The 17,174-nt window shown below is 35.0% G+C and overlaps 1 protein-coding gene across 5 annotated transcripts in view; it reads left to right on the top strand.

Moving 5' to 3' along the window:
* The window catches only part of ATP9B (ATPase phospholipid transporting 9B (putative)), a 180,387-nt gene that overhangs the window by 16,966 nt on the left and 146,247 nt on the right, over positions 1-17,174 (top strand). For 2 of the 5 annotated variants that reach the window (XR_003255779.1, XM_026079780.1), the window contains exons 3-5: positions 7,008-7,158; positions 11,884-11,997; positions 14,842-14,950. Coding sequence is in view for 4 of the 5 variants with exons in the window: in XM_026079780.1 (XP_025935565.1) it covers positions 7,008-7,158; positions 11,884-11,997; positions 14,842-14,950 (374 nt within the window). In the remaining variant the exon portion in view is untranslated. The other 3 variants (XM_026079781.1, XM_026079782.1, XM_026079783.1) reach the window with 3 other exon arrangements.

Below are 17,174 nucleotides of genomic sequence, written 5' to 3' on the forward strand. Positions count from 1 at the left end.
TTTATTGCTAATGTAGATGTGTAAAAGAAAAGCCCTCACTAAGGAAGAAGCAGAGTAGTGTGATTTCTGCCTCACTAGTTTTCTCAACTGGATTCTAGGAGATTAACTCTGTTCAGTCTTGTGTATTTATACATAGAAAATACTAAGGTGATTAAAATGCTTCTATAATAGAGCATGGTAGCAAATAATTCTCATTTTTCATGAAATAAAAAACAAAAACTATTTAAAAAGAGGCCGAGACCAGACCCTAGCAGAAACCTGAAGTTTCACTAGGACATTAACAGGCTGGATAGGGGAAGAAATCTAGTTAGCTGAGCTGGGGAGAATTAGCTGGTAGTCAAGGATGTGCATTGAGTGTTAATAGTTCTTCTTTGTGGTGGTTTCTTGTATTATAATAAAACTTTTGTGAATGGTTATTGGGGTGCACTGAATGCTAGAGTTTGAAGTGCCTACTTCTTGTCATTCATGAAGTTGCCTAGGATCATGCAGAATACCATACAGGTTACCTGGAGGCTACTGTATTGCCAGATATGCAGTTATACTGTGTAGTGGAATGAGTTACATTATTTTTTCCAGTGTAGGATATCAGTTTGGTGGAGAATTGGGTCGTAATGTCTTCACATTTGAAATGGACAGCAACATGTGAGGAAAACATGATTTTCATGTTTACTGATGGTAGATTATCTGTTTACACCCACTCCACAAAGAACTGAAGTTTACTTATTTCCAGAAGGCAAGCTGCATTCTTTAAAGCATAACAGGAGACTAGATACATCATTGTAGTCTGAAATTTGTTTAATTAAACAGGAATTAGTATTTTACCTTGCTTCTAGATAAATTAGTATTTCATGTCTGAAATCTGGTGAGGTTAGAATTTCAACTTCCACATCCAGAATTTCCTTTTGTGCCTTAAATTGAACTGTAAGTTTGTCAGAGCTGTGACAAAGATGAGCGCAGTAAGAGACTATGAATTTCTATAATGCTAAGCTCAAGGGGCCCCTAATTTCTTTTGGGTTCTCATTGAAGGTCTTGTGCTGGAGTCCAAAATCACTTTGTTACAGGGAAACAAAAATCAAAAGAAAAGCTTCAAACCTATTAATTTTTTTTCGGTCCTACATTGTTAGAACTAAGCTCATTTTTTCTCAACATGAGAGGAGGTTTTTCCTCTCTTATTTTGGAGCCTTAGAATTTTATATTCTGTTGTATTTGTTACTGTATTTTTGCTAAATTATCATAAACTGTTCTTGTTCAGTTCAAAATTACACCCTTCTGGCAAGAACAAGTATGGAAGTTAAATGTATGTTAAAATTGGTTTTGTACAGTGAAATCCTTTATGCAACTTCTGCCTAGAAAGTAGGCTGTTGTTGACCAGAGTAGTGTGGACTTTATTAGTAAATCTGCAATCTTTTAAACAGTGTTTTTTTGCATTTGCAGGAAAAAAAATCATAATTAAATCAAATGTCATTGATTTTTGAACAAACTGAAGATTTAATTCAATCAATATAACTTTTAACTGCCAGAAACTGCTTATTTCTTGCTTTCATAGCACTGTTAAAAGAAAACTTTGTGATATAGCAGCTGTTTTGTGGCTGTAATCATTTCCCCTTTAACTTACAAATTCTCTTCAAGCTTGTGAAATTATAATGCACATAGATCAATACTCTGGAGTTCTTTGGGCTGGATTGATTTCTTTCTCATGAGATTTACATTCCACTTGTTATCAAAAAACACTTTGTCCCTATGAAAATGGTGCCATTGAATGGCATTTCCATATGAAGTGAAGGGGATATCAAATGCTCGGATTAATTTGGGCTTTAAGATGGCCTGTACGCTTTCAATTAATCTGCAATGCATTTGTTATGCAGAAGCATGGGAAAATGCTGATCTTTTAAGAATGACATGACTACTGTGTTGCTTTTGGCCTGATTACTGAAGCTACCTGTTGAGTACAATAATTACAGTATGTTTTCTTTGCAGAACTAGTTTCTGCTACTTAAAACCTAATAAGGAATGGCTGACCCTTGCAGACAATATAGAGCTTTTATATTATCTTTCCTTTCTGATGAAAATGCTCTTTTGTGAAAGATTCTGACAGTTAAGCTTGTAGGATAAAGTAATGAAAAGAAAAGGGGAAAAAAACCCTTATTAGAGCTGTGGAGTCAGTTGAGACTTTTACTTTAGCTTTTGACTTGGAGAGATATGCTCTGTTTGTGGGAAAAGTTAAGGATCCTTATTTAACAATTGCAGCATTTTTTTTTTTTAATATAGCATCAGTTACTAATATGAAGAATATGGTTGTTCCTTCAAACAAAAAAAAAAAGCTTTTAGGAAGCAGATTTGTAAAAACATAATAGATCTACTTTAAAGTTCCATTACCTATTAGTTCATTTCTTCATATTTACAGTGTATTACACTGATATAGGCAACATAACTTACAGCTAGTTTAAAAGGTTTCTGTGCATGTGTTGAATCTTCTAGGCAAAGGCTTTTGAAATAGATGTTTAACTACATAAACAATAATGGGATTTTTAAATAATTTTTTCTAACTGATGAATCCATAGTGTAAGGTGTAGTCTTACAGTAAGGATTTCAGGAAAATTTTAAGAATGCCTTGATCATGACACATCTTACATTAAATTTTTTAGATTTTTTTTTTGAAGTCCAGAGAATGCAATTCTGATTTCTCTCCTGCTCTTTTTCACAGGCAGATTTAGAGGGTCTGAAAAGCCTATGAAAGGATCAACATCCTTGCACAAAAATATTTTCAGTACTGTGGGATGTTAATGTGCGAACAGATTAAGTACATATTGGATTTTAATAGTCTCAAAGTTTCAAAAATATCAGACTTCACCATTCTTAGAAATCTGAATTAATGTAAACTTTCTGGGTTTTGTGAGGCCAGCATGTCCATCTCTTATTCTTCTTGTGATATAACAGCAATTCCTGCTGAAGTTGTAAATGATGGGCACTAACTGATTTTGACTTTAAGACAGTAAAACTAATCTGAACCATTACAAAATTGATTTGGGTATAACCCATAATTACTTCTGTCATCTGCGATTTTTTTCTTACATTTGAGAGCTTAAAGTGTTGTCATATCTGTCAGTCAATCCTTTTTATCAAAGGTATCACAGTTATTTCCCAGTCAGATATCATTCCCATGTCTGTACTTCTTGGCATTTGCTAAACTGATGGTCATTGTGGCATCTGTTTCAGCTACTCTGTCAATCTGTAAGGGGAAAAACTAGTTTCAAGAAGGGAAATTCCCTTGCAAGGGAGGTGGTAATTCAGTAGCCTGAATGTTTAATTCAGTCAATTATCAAATTAAGTCAAATGTTTAATGTTAGCAGTAGAAAAGTCCTCAGTGTCTGAGGAAATTATTCTGCAAAAGAGATTGTGCTTAGTCCAATGTTTTTGGTCTTTTTACAGTTTGAATTAAAAAATTGATTTAAGCAATGCAAGATTTTGGAGGTTGTCAGGAAACTTCTGCCTACAGGCTTAAGTGTCGTTCTTGTCCACTTTCTCAGGAATAATTATGTTCCCTGAATTTTTTTTGCTACATTTTATCATACAAAGTAGAACTGTGTTGTCACTTTTTACTACGCAATTAAGCTGTTCCTTCCATTTGTATAGTGTGTTCCCCCTGCCCAGGAAACTAATCTGTTTAAGGCTTTAATTCCATGAGCAGCTTGATCAAGTGTAAATCTAAGCTGCCACTGAATGGAATGGTTCCACCTCCTGCTGCAAGCACATATCCTGTGCTTTTGCAGTTATTTTTGCAGTTGCATGATAAACCAGATTGGAGTTTGGATCTGACTACAAACAGACCCCTTGTTATTCTGGGCCATTTTCCAGCTCGATCAATTTGCTGGTCTGRTTTACTTGTGCAGGCACACAAATACTTGTGTCAGCACAAGGGGAAGGGGCAAGAATACACACCTTTCTTATGGCAGGAGGATGGGATACCCCTTTCAGCAGCAGCAGGATAGGTTCACCATCATTAAACTGGTTGTGGTATTGTGACACACAAACCAGTGCTATTCATATTGCTTTAAAGACAGATTTGTGTCATGATCAAGATATTTGTATGATTTTTTTCTAAACTGTTGTACATAAGTCATAAGTAACATGGCCACATTTTGAATGTTCAACTAATGCTGTTTTGATTTTTAAAGTAGAATGATTCTGTGTCACTGTTTAAAATCAAGGAGAAGTTTCTGAATGGGCCTGTATTCATAACAAAACCTCAGCTCTACAAGTCAAAATGCATTTTCACATACAGTCAAGACAAACTGATGTCTGTCCTGTGGTGAAAGCTTCAGGGAGGAAATCTTAAGAATCCAGTATTTAGAATTAAAGCATTTTAAGTGTAAATTTGTGAGTATTGTATAGAGCCACTTCCAGAGCAATGTAAATGTTGCTTGATCYAGTGATTTTTATTTATTTATTTATTTATTAACTTTTGCATGGCTCTCGGATTGCTTTTTAAGAAGAGCCTGCAACTCTGAACTTCATTTGTTCTATGACAAAATTAGTTTGTGAATAGACCTGTGATAATGTAGGCTACAGACTTCACTGCCCTTGTCATTAGAAGGATTTACCTAATGTCTGTCCCTATTTAGTTATTTGCTACAGTCCTTCATTATTTAATCATTGTGGACCTAGAGAGTAACTGTCCTTTGCTGCTTTTTTGCATACTTGAAGTCATATTAGGTCTTCTCTCAACCTTCCCTGAACAACTCCTGTTCTTTCAATGTATCCACGAGGCATGTGTGCCTTAGTTTCTAGACCTGTGATTGTTTTGTTGTTCTCCTGGGATTTTTTTCTCCAATAGGTCTGTCTGTTGAACTGTGGTATAGTAAGCCAGCTGAGATCTTGCTGGCACTGAGCTGAGGAAAAGAAATACTTTCATGATGCTTACCTGTAGTATTCCTGTACGCGCTGCCTAGATGCTTGGCTTTTTTGCACCTAGCTGCATCCCTTATGAACTGCCGATTAATAACTTATTTCCAGTTCTGTATCCGCACAGTTGGTTGTTTCTGTGTAAATGTACTACCTTGGTCTTTTACCTGTTCAACTGCATCCTGTTTCTTCGGGGCAACTTTTTCTAATCTGCCAAGACAACTTTGAATTCTAATTTCTTCTTTGCATGTACTCCTTTCTCTTCTAGCTTTGTTGTTTGAAAAATGCAATAAATATATTCTGTAGTCCGTTACCTAGTAAATAATGGAAAATATTAAATAATTCTAGATAAAGCTTTGCAGAACACTGAAATTTTCTTGGTTTTATAACAAGCTACTCTGCAAATATGGCTTTTTCCAACTGTGTCCATTTCAAGAGCATGCTTCCTTACTCTCCCTGTGAGGACTGTCTTGTGATATTTAAGCTTTATTGAAGTAAATACAGGACATCTACTCCCTAGCAGTAATGCCTTTCGTTCCTGTCAAAAAAAAATTGGTTTCGTTTTACAGGTTGCTCTTGAGGTACAAGTGTTGGCTCTGACTCTTTCTTTCAGGTGTGTACAAGTGTGTACAAATAGGCCGACTATGAAGAATTCTTTCAGGAAACAAAGTTGAGGTGACTGGATTGTAATTTTCTCCTCCTCTGTTCCCAGCGACTTCCTTTCTGTTTGCATACAATTTAGGAGAGCTTTCCAATGTTTTTTTTTCTTTTGCATCAAAAACAGTACCAGTGTATTCAAAAACCTCATTCAAAAATGTTTCACTTTTTCCTTTCCCTTAGTAGTTGAAATCCACTGTTACCGTCTAGTTCTCCACTTTGACTGTGGTAGATTTTCACAAAAAGCCTGTCTGCTCAGTCACCATGGTTCACGGGTCTAGAATAGACTCCCAGTATGATTAAGGCCCCTCCCTCCAGTATTAAAAATTCAGAGACTTACTTCCCTAACATATAGGATTGAGGAACAAGTATATACATCATATAGCAAATGCACTTCCTTTTCTGTCCGCGCTACCAGTTCTTTTCAAACCACCTGTATTCATCTATATTAATAATCTGTTCCTGTGGATTGACTCACCAAGTCTTAGGTTGATTATGCTACATGATTTGAATCATACCCATGTTTGTTTCTTGGTGTACTATCATGAGTAAATAGTCTACTGAACTTCAGTAGATTTATTCAATTTCCAAGGCTTTTGTTTCCTCCTATAGTGTAATTTCATCCCATAACTTTTATGTCTTTGTCCAAATTGCAGTAGTTAAAGGTGTCTGTGAGCAATTTCTGTCCATCTCATTGCTCATAGTTTAAACCGTCTTCAGCAGATCAGTAAGCTGGTTAGGCAAGGATACTTGCATCTTCCGTTCTTATGCGAGCTGAAGTTCATCCTTGCCAAACATTGTGTGGTCTGTTTGTACATTGCATCTTTTTTTTTGGGGGGGGGGGGAACCCTTAACAACGTGGCATTAGGTATATTTCCCTGTAACATCTGCTACAGACAGTCTTATGGAGGAAACTAAGTTTTACAAATCATGTGAGAGTTGTAGTCTGTTCAAAATTGTAGCAATTTTTATAACTTCATCTAACAGAACACTTTATTTCCTCTTTAAACCRTTAGCTTAATTTGAGTATCAGTAATAAATCATTTGAGAATTAAGCCAAAGACAGTAGGGTATGATGCATGTGTTAATTACCTGACAGTGGGAGAAGTTAGTTACTGCTCATGCAGATTAGTATTAGCTAGAATTTTTGACCTGTGTCAGGGTAAGGTGTTTTGAGGCTTGTTGTCATTATTTTACTAGGATTTTCTGTAAAGAATGTGCATAAATATGTGTGTATATAAATAAAATATATATATGTATGAGTGGGTTAGGAGTATTGTATATTTGCACTAAATATTGCAACAGTCAACATCGTGCTTGCTAATACAAATGCAGCAAAAACTTTGAAGCCTATTCTTCTTAGATACTTGCCTTTAAGCTTTCAGTATTGAAAATAATCATGTTCAGTAAAGTTTTGCTTTTAAGTAAACAATTATTTTTCTTTTCAGTTGCTCTGATTGGCTCATAAACATTTGCCGAAGAAAGAAAGAGCTGAAGGCTCGCACAGTGTGGCTTGGGTGTCCTGAAAAGTGTGAAGAAAAATATCCCAAAAATGCCATAAAAAATCAAAAATACAACATCTTTACCTTTATACCTGGGGTAAGGCCACTATCTTGGTGTTGGACTTGGTGTTGACTGTATGTTCTTTACTGTTTTTCTGGCAATTCTACAAAAAGATAATTTTAATTCTGCAAATTCCTTATTTTTTCTGTGTTTATCTTGATGTCTTTTAAAATCAAAGTTGACAGTTACGTGAGAGCGAGACTGCTTTTTTCTAAATTGTTGCATTTTCAAAGGGGTGCTTGCTTGAGAAGTGCAGTTTCTATGACTTCAGTGTTTGGAATTCAGTGAAACTTTAGAAATTTGAGAAATTTGAGATATGTGTTTCCTTGCACTTTTTTCTGTTAATCACTAGAAATTTATAATCAATTTTGAAGCAGAATCGTTTCTGCAGAATCATTTCTACACAATCAGTCATGAAAATGCCACAAAGCATAGACTTTAAATGAGAAATAAAGAGCTGAAAACTGATGCTCTTGCACAGATACTTTCTCATACTGCCATTGAAAGCACAATAAACGAGGTATTCTTGAGTAGTCTTTATGGGGGGGGAAATATTTTCAATTTGTATGGAGACTAGTAAGGACTAGTTTAGTAGTCTAGTACTCTTCAGAGTTGTATTTCTTATTGCAGTTTTAAAAGTAGTGAAGTCTTTCTGGTGTTGAATACAATTCTTCAGCTGAGGTGTTTGTTTTTTTTGGGGGGAGGAGGGTAGAGGTATCTTTGTCACTTCCTGACTTTTAATGTTTTTAAAGAAGCCGTTCTGTGACTTAACAGTTAATTTCAATTTTCTTGCCCATGATGTTCATAATCCATAAAAGAAATAAGTACTACAAATATTTTGTCTAGTTCAAATAAAAAAGTTGTTATAGTGTAAAAATGGAGAAAAGAGCTGTTGAAGCTTCAATAGTTAAATTAAAACTTAAATGTATGATGCTCTGATATTACAAACTTTATTGATAAACTCTTACTCATACTTTTACTAATACCTTTCATGCATTCTGTGTCCTGTTGTGAAAACTGAATGTCTTCTATATTTGAATACAGATGTGCTTTGTCTTAATTTTTTTATTTAAGTGATAATGCTGGTTTATAAGAGTATTGATTCTATCCCTCTGGCCCCTTTGGTCCAATGACTGCAGATGCTTTCTAATACATGTCTTTATTAAAACACAAAAATTAATGGCTTGATAATTAGGACTGATCTTCTGTCAAAGAAATAAAATGTCACTTATCAAAGGCAGATTAAAATATTCTCATCTCTATTAAACCAAGCAAATGTTTTCTTCTGAAGTTTAAATTATTAAATACACTGAAATTAGGAAAGCATACGCAGCTTAGCCAAGGGTCACGAAATTCATTAAGCATATAAGCCATTGATTATTGTGACTGCAAATCCTAAACCAGATTCGTGTGTCCTATAAGGATCAGCCATTAGTTGCAATAGCCATTGAGAGAATGTTTGTTCGTTTTTGGTCTCTTTTGAAAACCTTGTTATAACTGTATAGGCAGAATTTGATTTTTATTTCTGGTGATAGCATCTGGAAAATTAGTTGTAACTGCCAAATGAAGTGGTATCCTAAACCTAAAGCACAGAGAGAGACGCCAACCAGTTGCTGGAAAATAAATGCTTCCAGCTTGAAAATTTAGAAATAAAACTAACACATTTCATTGACTGGAGGTGCTGCATATCTATCTGTTTTTATGCTACTTCACTACAGTTAATTTCTAGGGACTTAGTTACATCTATGGGTTGGGATCCAGTACAACTAAGTGATAAATTTTGACCCCAGTGAATTACCCTGGTTGAAATTTTCATAATGTGAAGATTTTTCTAGTGTTTAGAGTTGGTGTGTGTGACTGGGTTTTTTTTTGTTAACGCTCCAACGGTCAGTGGGCAATATTCACTGATTTCTGTACTGAAGCAGAAGCTTAAGAGGATGTTTAGAATCTACTTACTGGCTAAAAGAACTGTAATGTTTTTCAAAATGTGATCTAACTTCCTTACAACTACATGAAATATTTATTGCCTCTGCCTTTACTCCAGTTTGCTCAATTTCAGTTTACTATTTGATTTTCATCTTAATAGGACCTACAACTGTTTAGAAACTTAGTGTTAATTTCCATAAAGATTCTCTTCTGTTAAGGGCAGATTTTTTTTAAGATACTTCTCAACTTTCAAGCAATACTCTGTGTGCGTGCGTGCGCGTGTGTAGGGCTTTTTTTTTTTTTTTTTTTTTGGTTTTCTATAACTGGAGACTTTTCAATCTGTTTAACTAGACTGAAGCATTCAGCTTTGTAATGAATGAACTGCCTGTGGTCTGCCAGGCTTCAGAAGACTTGTAGGAAAGTGCTTTTTACACCCATCCTCTCCAAGCTGTCTTGCAGGTGTGCACCTCCCAAAGTACTCTGTGGTCTTTTCTTTGATCTGATATATCAAGTCTTTTTAAGCAGTTAAATCTACTGCTAGAAGTGGGTTTGTGAAGTGCATCAGTATTATCAGAAGGTACAGGTTAAAGCTGAATTAGTTTAATTTTGGAATAATGTTCCATCTTTTCCTAGACCTTTGCATTTGACTTTTCTGGCATCTAAAAAATGTCAGGCTTTGCAGTTGTGTCAATAGTGAAAGAGAATTCCAAGCTTTTGAAAAATTCTCCCGACTTTTGAGATTGTTTGAATAGCCTTTAGCTGAACAATAGAAATGTAACACTCTTGCAAGGAAATAATAATATGCCTGCCATGAAGGCACTTTGAAATTAACTTTCTTGAATGTTTTTTGTGTTTTTATATAATTAAGTAATCATCTTGGGTAGACAAGAGCAACAAAAAAAATCATGTAAATTGGAATTTCATTTCATTCACTGTGATATCAACTGAGTTGTAAGACTAAAAGATGGAGACACTCCTTGAATGTGGCTTTCTTGACTGTTTTGAATCTTTTAGCTTTGAAACAATTATTATCCGTTCTCTCAGATAGTGAAGACTCAGTTTTGCAACAATGTTTTAAGTTCAGTGGCTATTTCCGGTCATCCTTGTAGAGGTCTTATGTTACACTGACCTACTAAAGGGGAAGTACGTGAAGTTTAAGATTTAAAGTTCTTTACAATGAAGAATATGTTCTCAGCTTTTTAAATGTGACAAAAGCAATATTGAGAACACGCACTTTCCAAAGTGGTGTCTTTAATTACTGAAACAACCTGGCCATCTGTCTAGTAAACTGTCAGAGGCTTCTGTCACTCATTCGGAGTATGGGACAACTGATTTGATGATAAGGATACTTTATCTTCACTTAAAACTTGAACACTTAGTTTAGACCAACTCTTTTATTCATTAATGACCATATCCTATGAATCAGTATTTATTACAAAAAGAATCTTTTGATAAATTTGGTATCTAGTGCTGAGACTGCCTTTCTTCTGAAGTACTTCAAAAGTCCATGTAGTCCCATTATTAAGTTTTTTGTAGTTTAGAAACTTAAACTGTGATTGCTTTTGTAAAAAGCTTTGTCTTGCCCTGGGAACAAAAGGATCCTACCTTATTTCTGGGAGTTTCACATGACAGCCATTTGGAAAGAGAGCACTGCTGCTTGCTGTTACTCACAGGAGCTTTTCTGTGGTGTTCATCTTCTTCCTAACCAAAATTTAATCTTGAAGACTAAACATTGTTTTTGAGAACAATGGGAAGGGGCTATTTTGAAGGAGTGTATCTGAGCTGGTGGTAGCCTTGGTCCCTTTGAGAGCCACAGGACTCCAGAAAGGAGGCAGGTGAGCTGGAGCTGTTCAGCCTCTGCAAGAGGGGAAAGTTCCTGGGCTGTGTCCGGCAGAAAGCGTGAGGGGAATGTGTCAAACAAATATAATGAGAAATTGATGGGTACTGCTTTTTGCGTATGCTGCGCAAGGGATAGAAGTTTTAGGGTATTCTTGTGGTGATGCAGAGCAGTTTAGTTTAGCCTACTCACTTTCATTACTGTGTGGAAGTTAAAATAACAAAGACTAGGATATACTATCCTGCTCTGTGAATAAGTTCTAGTCATTGGGTGTCAATGGTGTTTCTTTTTCTTTTAGATTATTTAAGGCCAGCATATGAAATCTTTGGCAAAAAAAGACATTGAGACAGAAAATACAGAATTTAAGTACCTGGTACTTAAAAACACTTTTTATGATTTACTTTTAATGTGTTATTTTTAGGAAGAAAAGTTTTCCAAGTTAAAAATGAAAATGTAGTGTAAACAATGTAAGTTCAGATGTTCATAAACTTAACTTGCTTTTATATTGATATAAGAAGAGAAAATAAGTTCTTCAAAAGCTGTTTTAGCTTATTTGGCTCCAAAAGCATAAAGATGACTTTACTGTGGAAATAAAATTATTGCAAGATGTTTCTAAAAAATCTGAATTTTGTCTTATGTTAAAATTTGAATAAATCTTTGCACTGTGATCTTGATATATATGTAATATTTGGAAAGAGAGCTCCCATAGTATTTAAAATGTCAAAAAATAGACAAATTCTGCAATTTTTTTTTTCTTTCAGATTGAAAAGAAGCATTTATGTTAAAGGATTTTTCTCAACAAAAATAGCAGTATAACATTAAGTATAATAGTTTAGCATATTATATTGCATTTTGCGCTATATAGTACTATAATGGTACTGTACATCATAGTATGCCATATGAGGGATTTATACTTACTGTTATACCAAACAGTGAATTTTATGTACACTTCTGATATAAATTAAGACATTTATCTATTTTCTGTTTTTTCATTTTAGGTTTTATATGAACAGTTCAAGTTTTTCTTGAATCTCTATTTTCTCGTCGTGTCCTGCTCACAGTTTGTACCAGCATTGAAAATAGGCTACCTGTACACGTACTGGGCTCCTCTGGTAAACAGAAAAATACTATTAACTAGAGTGTGTACAATTCAGGAGAAACGGATGCTTTAATTTCTAAATTTATAAAAAATGTTATTTTTCAGTAGTATTTATTCTCAGTGGTATTCAAGAGGATCAGTGACACTCTGGCTGCTTTGAGTAAAGGTCGTCATTAACAAGTCAATAAAGTAAATATTTTGGATTGATTTCATTGTTTAAATTGTTGCAACATGTATCCTTTTAAGTATGGATAAATGGGAGGCTGTCCTGGAGATTCTTCTTCACAGCTTTATCTCCAGATAACTTTTCACTTCTGCTGAAACAAAAAAACCTTTCAAAACAGAACACTTGTTTAACAGCGGGAAATTTGAAGGGAGTATTTCCATGGTTTTTGTTACTGACCCACTAAAAAAAGGTGGAAGTCAACCTTGTCTGGAGTTCAGTCTCTTCACAGTGAACTCTGTGTAGAGCTCTGAACTTTAGTGGGGTGAGATGGAAGAAATCACTTACCATCTCTGCTTGTCTTTTCCCTGCCCCAAAAAGAAGGGAGAGGGAAGAAAATGCTGTATATATCAAATTTTGGTAATCTGTTCTGTATAGACTTGTGGGTCTTATTCAAGGAGATTTTGAATGGTGGTTTTCACTTGAAATTGCAACAAGATCTCAGTTTGTGCTAGTAATATCACCTTTTTGCTAAATTCATCAGTTACTCGGTTTTCACTTAAGTAGTTTTTCTGCTGATGGCTAAGCTCCAGGTTAGAAAAAAATTAATGTGGTCTTGAGTAGGGCCCAGTGTGTATTATGAAAATACAAAACATTTGAAGGCAGACTCCCTGGGCTCTTTTTGTTACTTAGCAGATAAGCAGGTTTTTGGGGGGTGGGTTTTTTCTTCCTGAAGACCATGTAGACTGCTGAGAAATTCTCAGTAATGCTCAGAGGAGCAGTTATGACTTAGTTTTGTGCAGAAAATTGTATTTTTTTCTTAAGATTTTAAAGGATAAGAGAAATTGTTCAGCAAGATACTTAAAAATGACACAATGGAAATTGACTATGCACTAAGTGTTTTTCTTTTTACTTAAAAGATATAAGATGCTTTAATCAAGCACCTGTTCTTCCAACAAGGCTGTATTTTACTGGTTTGCTGTCATTTGCACAATAGAGAATGGAATTCTTATTTCTTTTGAGTCCAAAACCTGAAAGAAGTGAAGGACATGAGTTTGRTTGTAAGCAGTACCTAAAGAACTTTAACTGCTAACAGTTAAAGAAAGACAAGAGAATGAATCTCTTTAACTGTAGCTTCACAATTACAGCTTCTCTCTGGAAGAGTATCATGTTTCTCTGAGAAAATGAGGCAAAACAGAAGTGTTTCTCAAATAGTTCCTTGCAGTCATCCTCAGCTGTAACATGCGGGGCAGCTTAGTATGGTGAGTTCTAGGGGAAATTCTCAAAATTAACATGTCACTTTACATGCTTTGATTACTTCCTAGTGAGATATGTGCAAATGGCAAGTATATTTCAGCCTGTTTTAGTAGTGCCTTTTTGTGCTGCTAAAATATTTGTATTGCCAAAGCTCTTGAAAATGATATACAATGCTGCTGCCGGAAAAGGGAAAAGCCCCACTGCTTTAAAGTATAGAGGCAGTAGTTAGAGGCATTAGCATAATGGCCATTCAGAATGATACTGCCTTAAGGTGTTCAGGGAATGTGAAAAGAGACAATTTTATAAAAATTCTACAAAGCTTTTATTCTGAGTAAGGCAGCATGTCAATCCTATGGATGCTAGAAGGCTTTTCAGAATGTAATCGACCAATTTTGTAAAATACTTGCATGTTTCTGAGGGCTGAAGACAGAGTTCTAAGGCAGCACTGAAACTTCTGCTAATTCATGGAGCTAAATTAAGGTCTGAAACTTGGATTTAAATAACATTAACATGAGTTAGGGGGATTGAGTTATGCTCTAGCAGTGAACAGGAATGCCTTTTTGTAAAGGCACTTTGTTCTTCTTAGTTCTAGTTTAAATGTTGGGGTTAATGTAAATCTGTATGTATAAAAAAATAAGAGGTATTTATAGGGTTTTAACAGGTGAAGTCTCAAAATTTTGGGCTGGAACTGCAAAACAGCTGCCCTCGCTGTAAAAAACAAAAAAACTTTAGTCTAGAGTCTGTATTAGGAAAACCCTAAAGTTTGACTCATTTGTAATTGCTGAGAGGGCAAATTGGTTGTGGAGTCTCCATCCTTGGGGATATTCAGAAACGGTCTGGACACAATTCTGGGCAACATGCCCTAGTTGACCCTGCTGGAACAGGGAGTTGGACTAGATGGCCTCCAGAGGTTCCTTCCAACCTCAGCCATTCTGTGGTTCTGTGAAATGTTGTTGGACTTCTACAAGAAAAGTAATCTAATGCTTTAATTTTTCTTCCATAAAAGGAGAAGTGGGGTTAGGATTAGAGGCAGTACACTTCTAAATTTAGAATATGAATTTTTGGAAATGTTTGCAGTAGAGCCCCCAAATTCTTGGAGGATAGAGAAATAAACTTTTAGAACTGTAAAGGCTGTCTTTAGCTTATTTTAAGTATTTTATTTTCTTTTAAATTTCAAATTATATCTAAATTAATTGTATTTGTAGACACAGATATTCAAATTACATCTGCATACAATACAAAGATAAAATTTCTGTTTTTTTCTTTTCTGGACTGAACCAAGATGGTAATTTAACAGAGACTGAAGAAAACAGAAATCCAAATGACCCCCAAAATAAACCTTCTGAATGTGTTTTCACTATGTATGGTGTTCCTACTTGTGTTTTTTCTAATCTAGCATTTTGAGAATTCTGAGTTGCATCATTTTATCTTTAACAGGGRTTTGTTTTGACAGTCACAGTGGTACGGGAAGCTGTTGATGAATTTCGACGTTACAAGAGAGACAAGGAAATGAACTCACAATTATATAGCAAGCTGACAGTACGAGGTTAGCACAAACATTTGTATAAAACCTTAAAATATTTGATCTCTTTATTTTATACGTATACTTACAGACTTTCAGTTCAAAGAAATAGCTAATAGACTCAAACTTCACTATTCAGAATGAAATTGACCCTGAACTGAAGTGTTTAGTTTTCCTCGGCTAAATAAGGCAGGGTAAACTTCATCTGTTTAAGCAGTCTTGTAAACCTGTTATTGTTTGTACAAAGATGAAGTGTGTACGCATATGATTGTATATATTTTTAAAGTAAACTACTATTTAGTGCTACTACTTCAAAGTGCAGTTCTTCTCTGAAATTGATATAGAACAGTAACTCGGCAACATTGTCAACTATACTTTGAATGTATATAGGTAATAAGGGATCAGTAACTCAGAAATATGGTCTAATTAAAATTCACTGCAGCCTTTCAATCTTGGTAGACATATTTGCGCTTAAAAGAAAGCTAGGATGTAAGCTTGTGAGTCAGCTTCAGTATCAGATACATTGTTTTTAACTTTTTGCATAATTTGAAACCTCTGTGGTCCCATAATGGGAACAAAATGCTTTGACATCTTAAGTTTCTCTTTCCAGATATTAATTAGAAAAAAGAACTCACTGAATTATAACTTCTTTGGACTCTTGGAAAACCTCTGACAGTTTCTTACAGTGTGTTAAAGAAACAAAGCACTTCAAGTGTCAATTAAATTTGGTAGGATATGATCAATTTTAAACATGGGTATAAGAGGAAGAAATGATGCTTTCCTCTCTACTTTTATATTGCTTAGCACATTTAAATTTTTAGATTCAGAACCAAGTGCCACGTAGAAAAATGCCAAAAAAAAAGCAACAACACTGTATTATCAACTTGAACTGTAACAAATAACCTTACAAAAGAACACAAGGTTGCTCTTACCCTCAAAAGTTATTTTGCTGCAATTCTACTGGAAGGTCACTGTTAAGGTTTTTTTATTGGCATAAAATTATTAATAGTTCTAGAGGGTATGAGGATGTTAAGTAATATGCAGTTATGTCTCAAGCAGTTAGGGTGTATGGCATGCGCTGTGCCAAGTATAGATTTTATTCACTAATTCCAACATAAATTTCACTGTACTTTTTAGTATATCTTGGTGAATAGCTTTTGAGAGTCAGTGAGGGAAGAGTAACCTCACCAGATCTGGGAGTCTTAATGAGAAACCAAACTCTTGGAGTAGCTCTGGATTACTCCCTCCAGGAAAATGGGTTAAAAACTAATGTAACAGAGGTGCATTCTGTCTGAAGTCTTATCCCAGTTTCTAAAGCAATTGAAGATGGTAATATTTGCTTGATTTACTTATCAGTGACAATGTAATGTAGCAGCTGGAAGGAATTTATACAGCTTCCTTCACTATTTCTTATAGCAGTATGAATACTTAATTTGCTTTCTGGAATTCGGATACAGCAGGGAGCAAGTATAGGGAATATATGTCTATTGTTCTTCCCTTCCTTATCAACATGAAGTAGATTTATCAACACTTAGACATAGCACTGTGGAAACTGGCAAATGGGATAGTTTTCGTTTGCTTAACACAAGTAATTGCATTGCTGGCCTGCAGATCCTTACAGTCTTTAGTACAATCTGTAAAGAGCTAGACTTAGTGCTTTTTTTCAAAGCTATAATGCTCTCCACTGGTTGACTTATTAATTTTTTAGATCTGTTATTGTATAACGCTGAACACACCTTTGAAATAGATAGTATAATCCTTCCCTATTCAGCAGTAGTGTTAGTGATGTGAAATTCTTAGTTTTGGAAGCAAATATGTAGTTTATACAATGTGATGCAAGTGCCAAGACTGATGCTTGCTGTTTTAAGAGCTAACCTTGGTGCCTTTTGTGCCTGTTTTCTCACTTTACTTGTTTAGAAGGCTACAGAGGAGGGGGGAATTCTCAGGATTTTTTCCCTCAATATTCTAAATATTGGGAGTTCTGACAGTATATTTATGGAGATTGTAAATTACTAGGCATTTAAGCAGCATATAAATAGAAGCTTTGGAATCCTGGTCTCCTCTTTCCTAGCTTGTAATATTTTCATTAGGATACGTGTATTTAAGAGTTTTTGATTTTTAGCTTTTCCAAGAAATTTGCAAGCTGTCAAATTAAAATTTGATTTTGTCACCTTGACCCTGCTATTTTCTGGATATGGAATATAGATTTTAAAATAGCATATATGTAAGGCCCAGCATCTGTATCAGG

This window comes from Apteryx rowi, unplaced genomic scaffold (assembly GCF_003343035.1).
Source record: "Apteryx rowi isolate R43461 unplaced genomic scaffold, aptRow1 scaffold_50, whole genome shotgun sequence".
Classification (NCBI taxonomy): domain Eukaryota; kingdom Metazoa; phylum Chordata; class Aves; order Apterygiformes; family Apterygidae; genus Apteryx; species Apteryx rowi.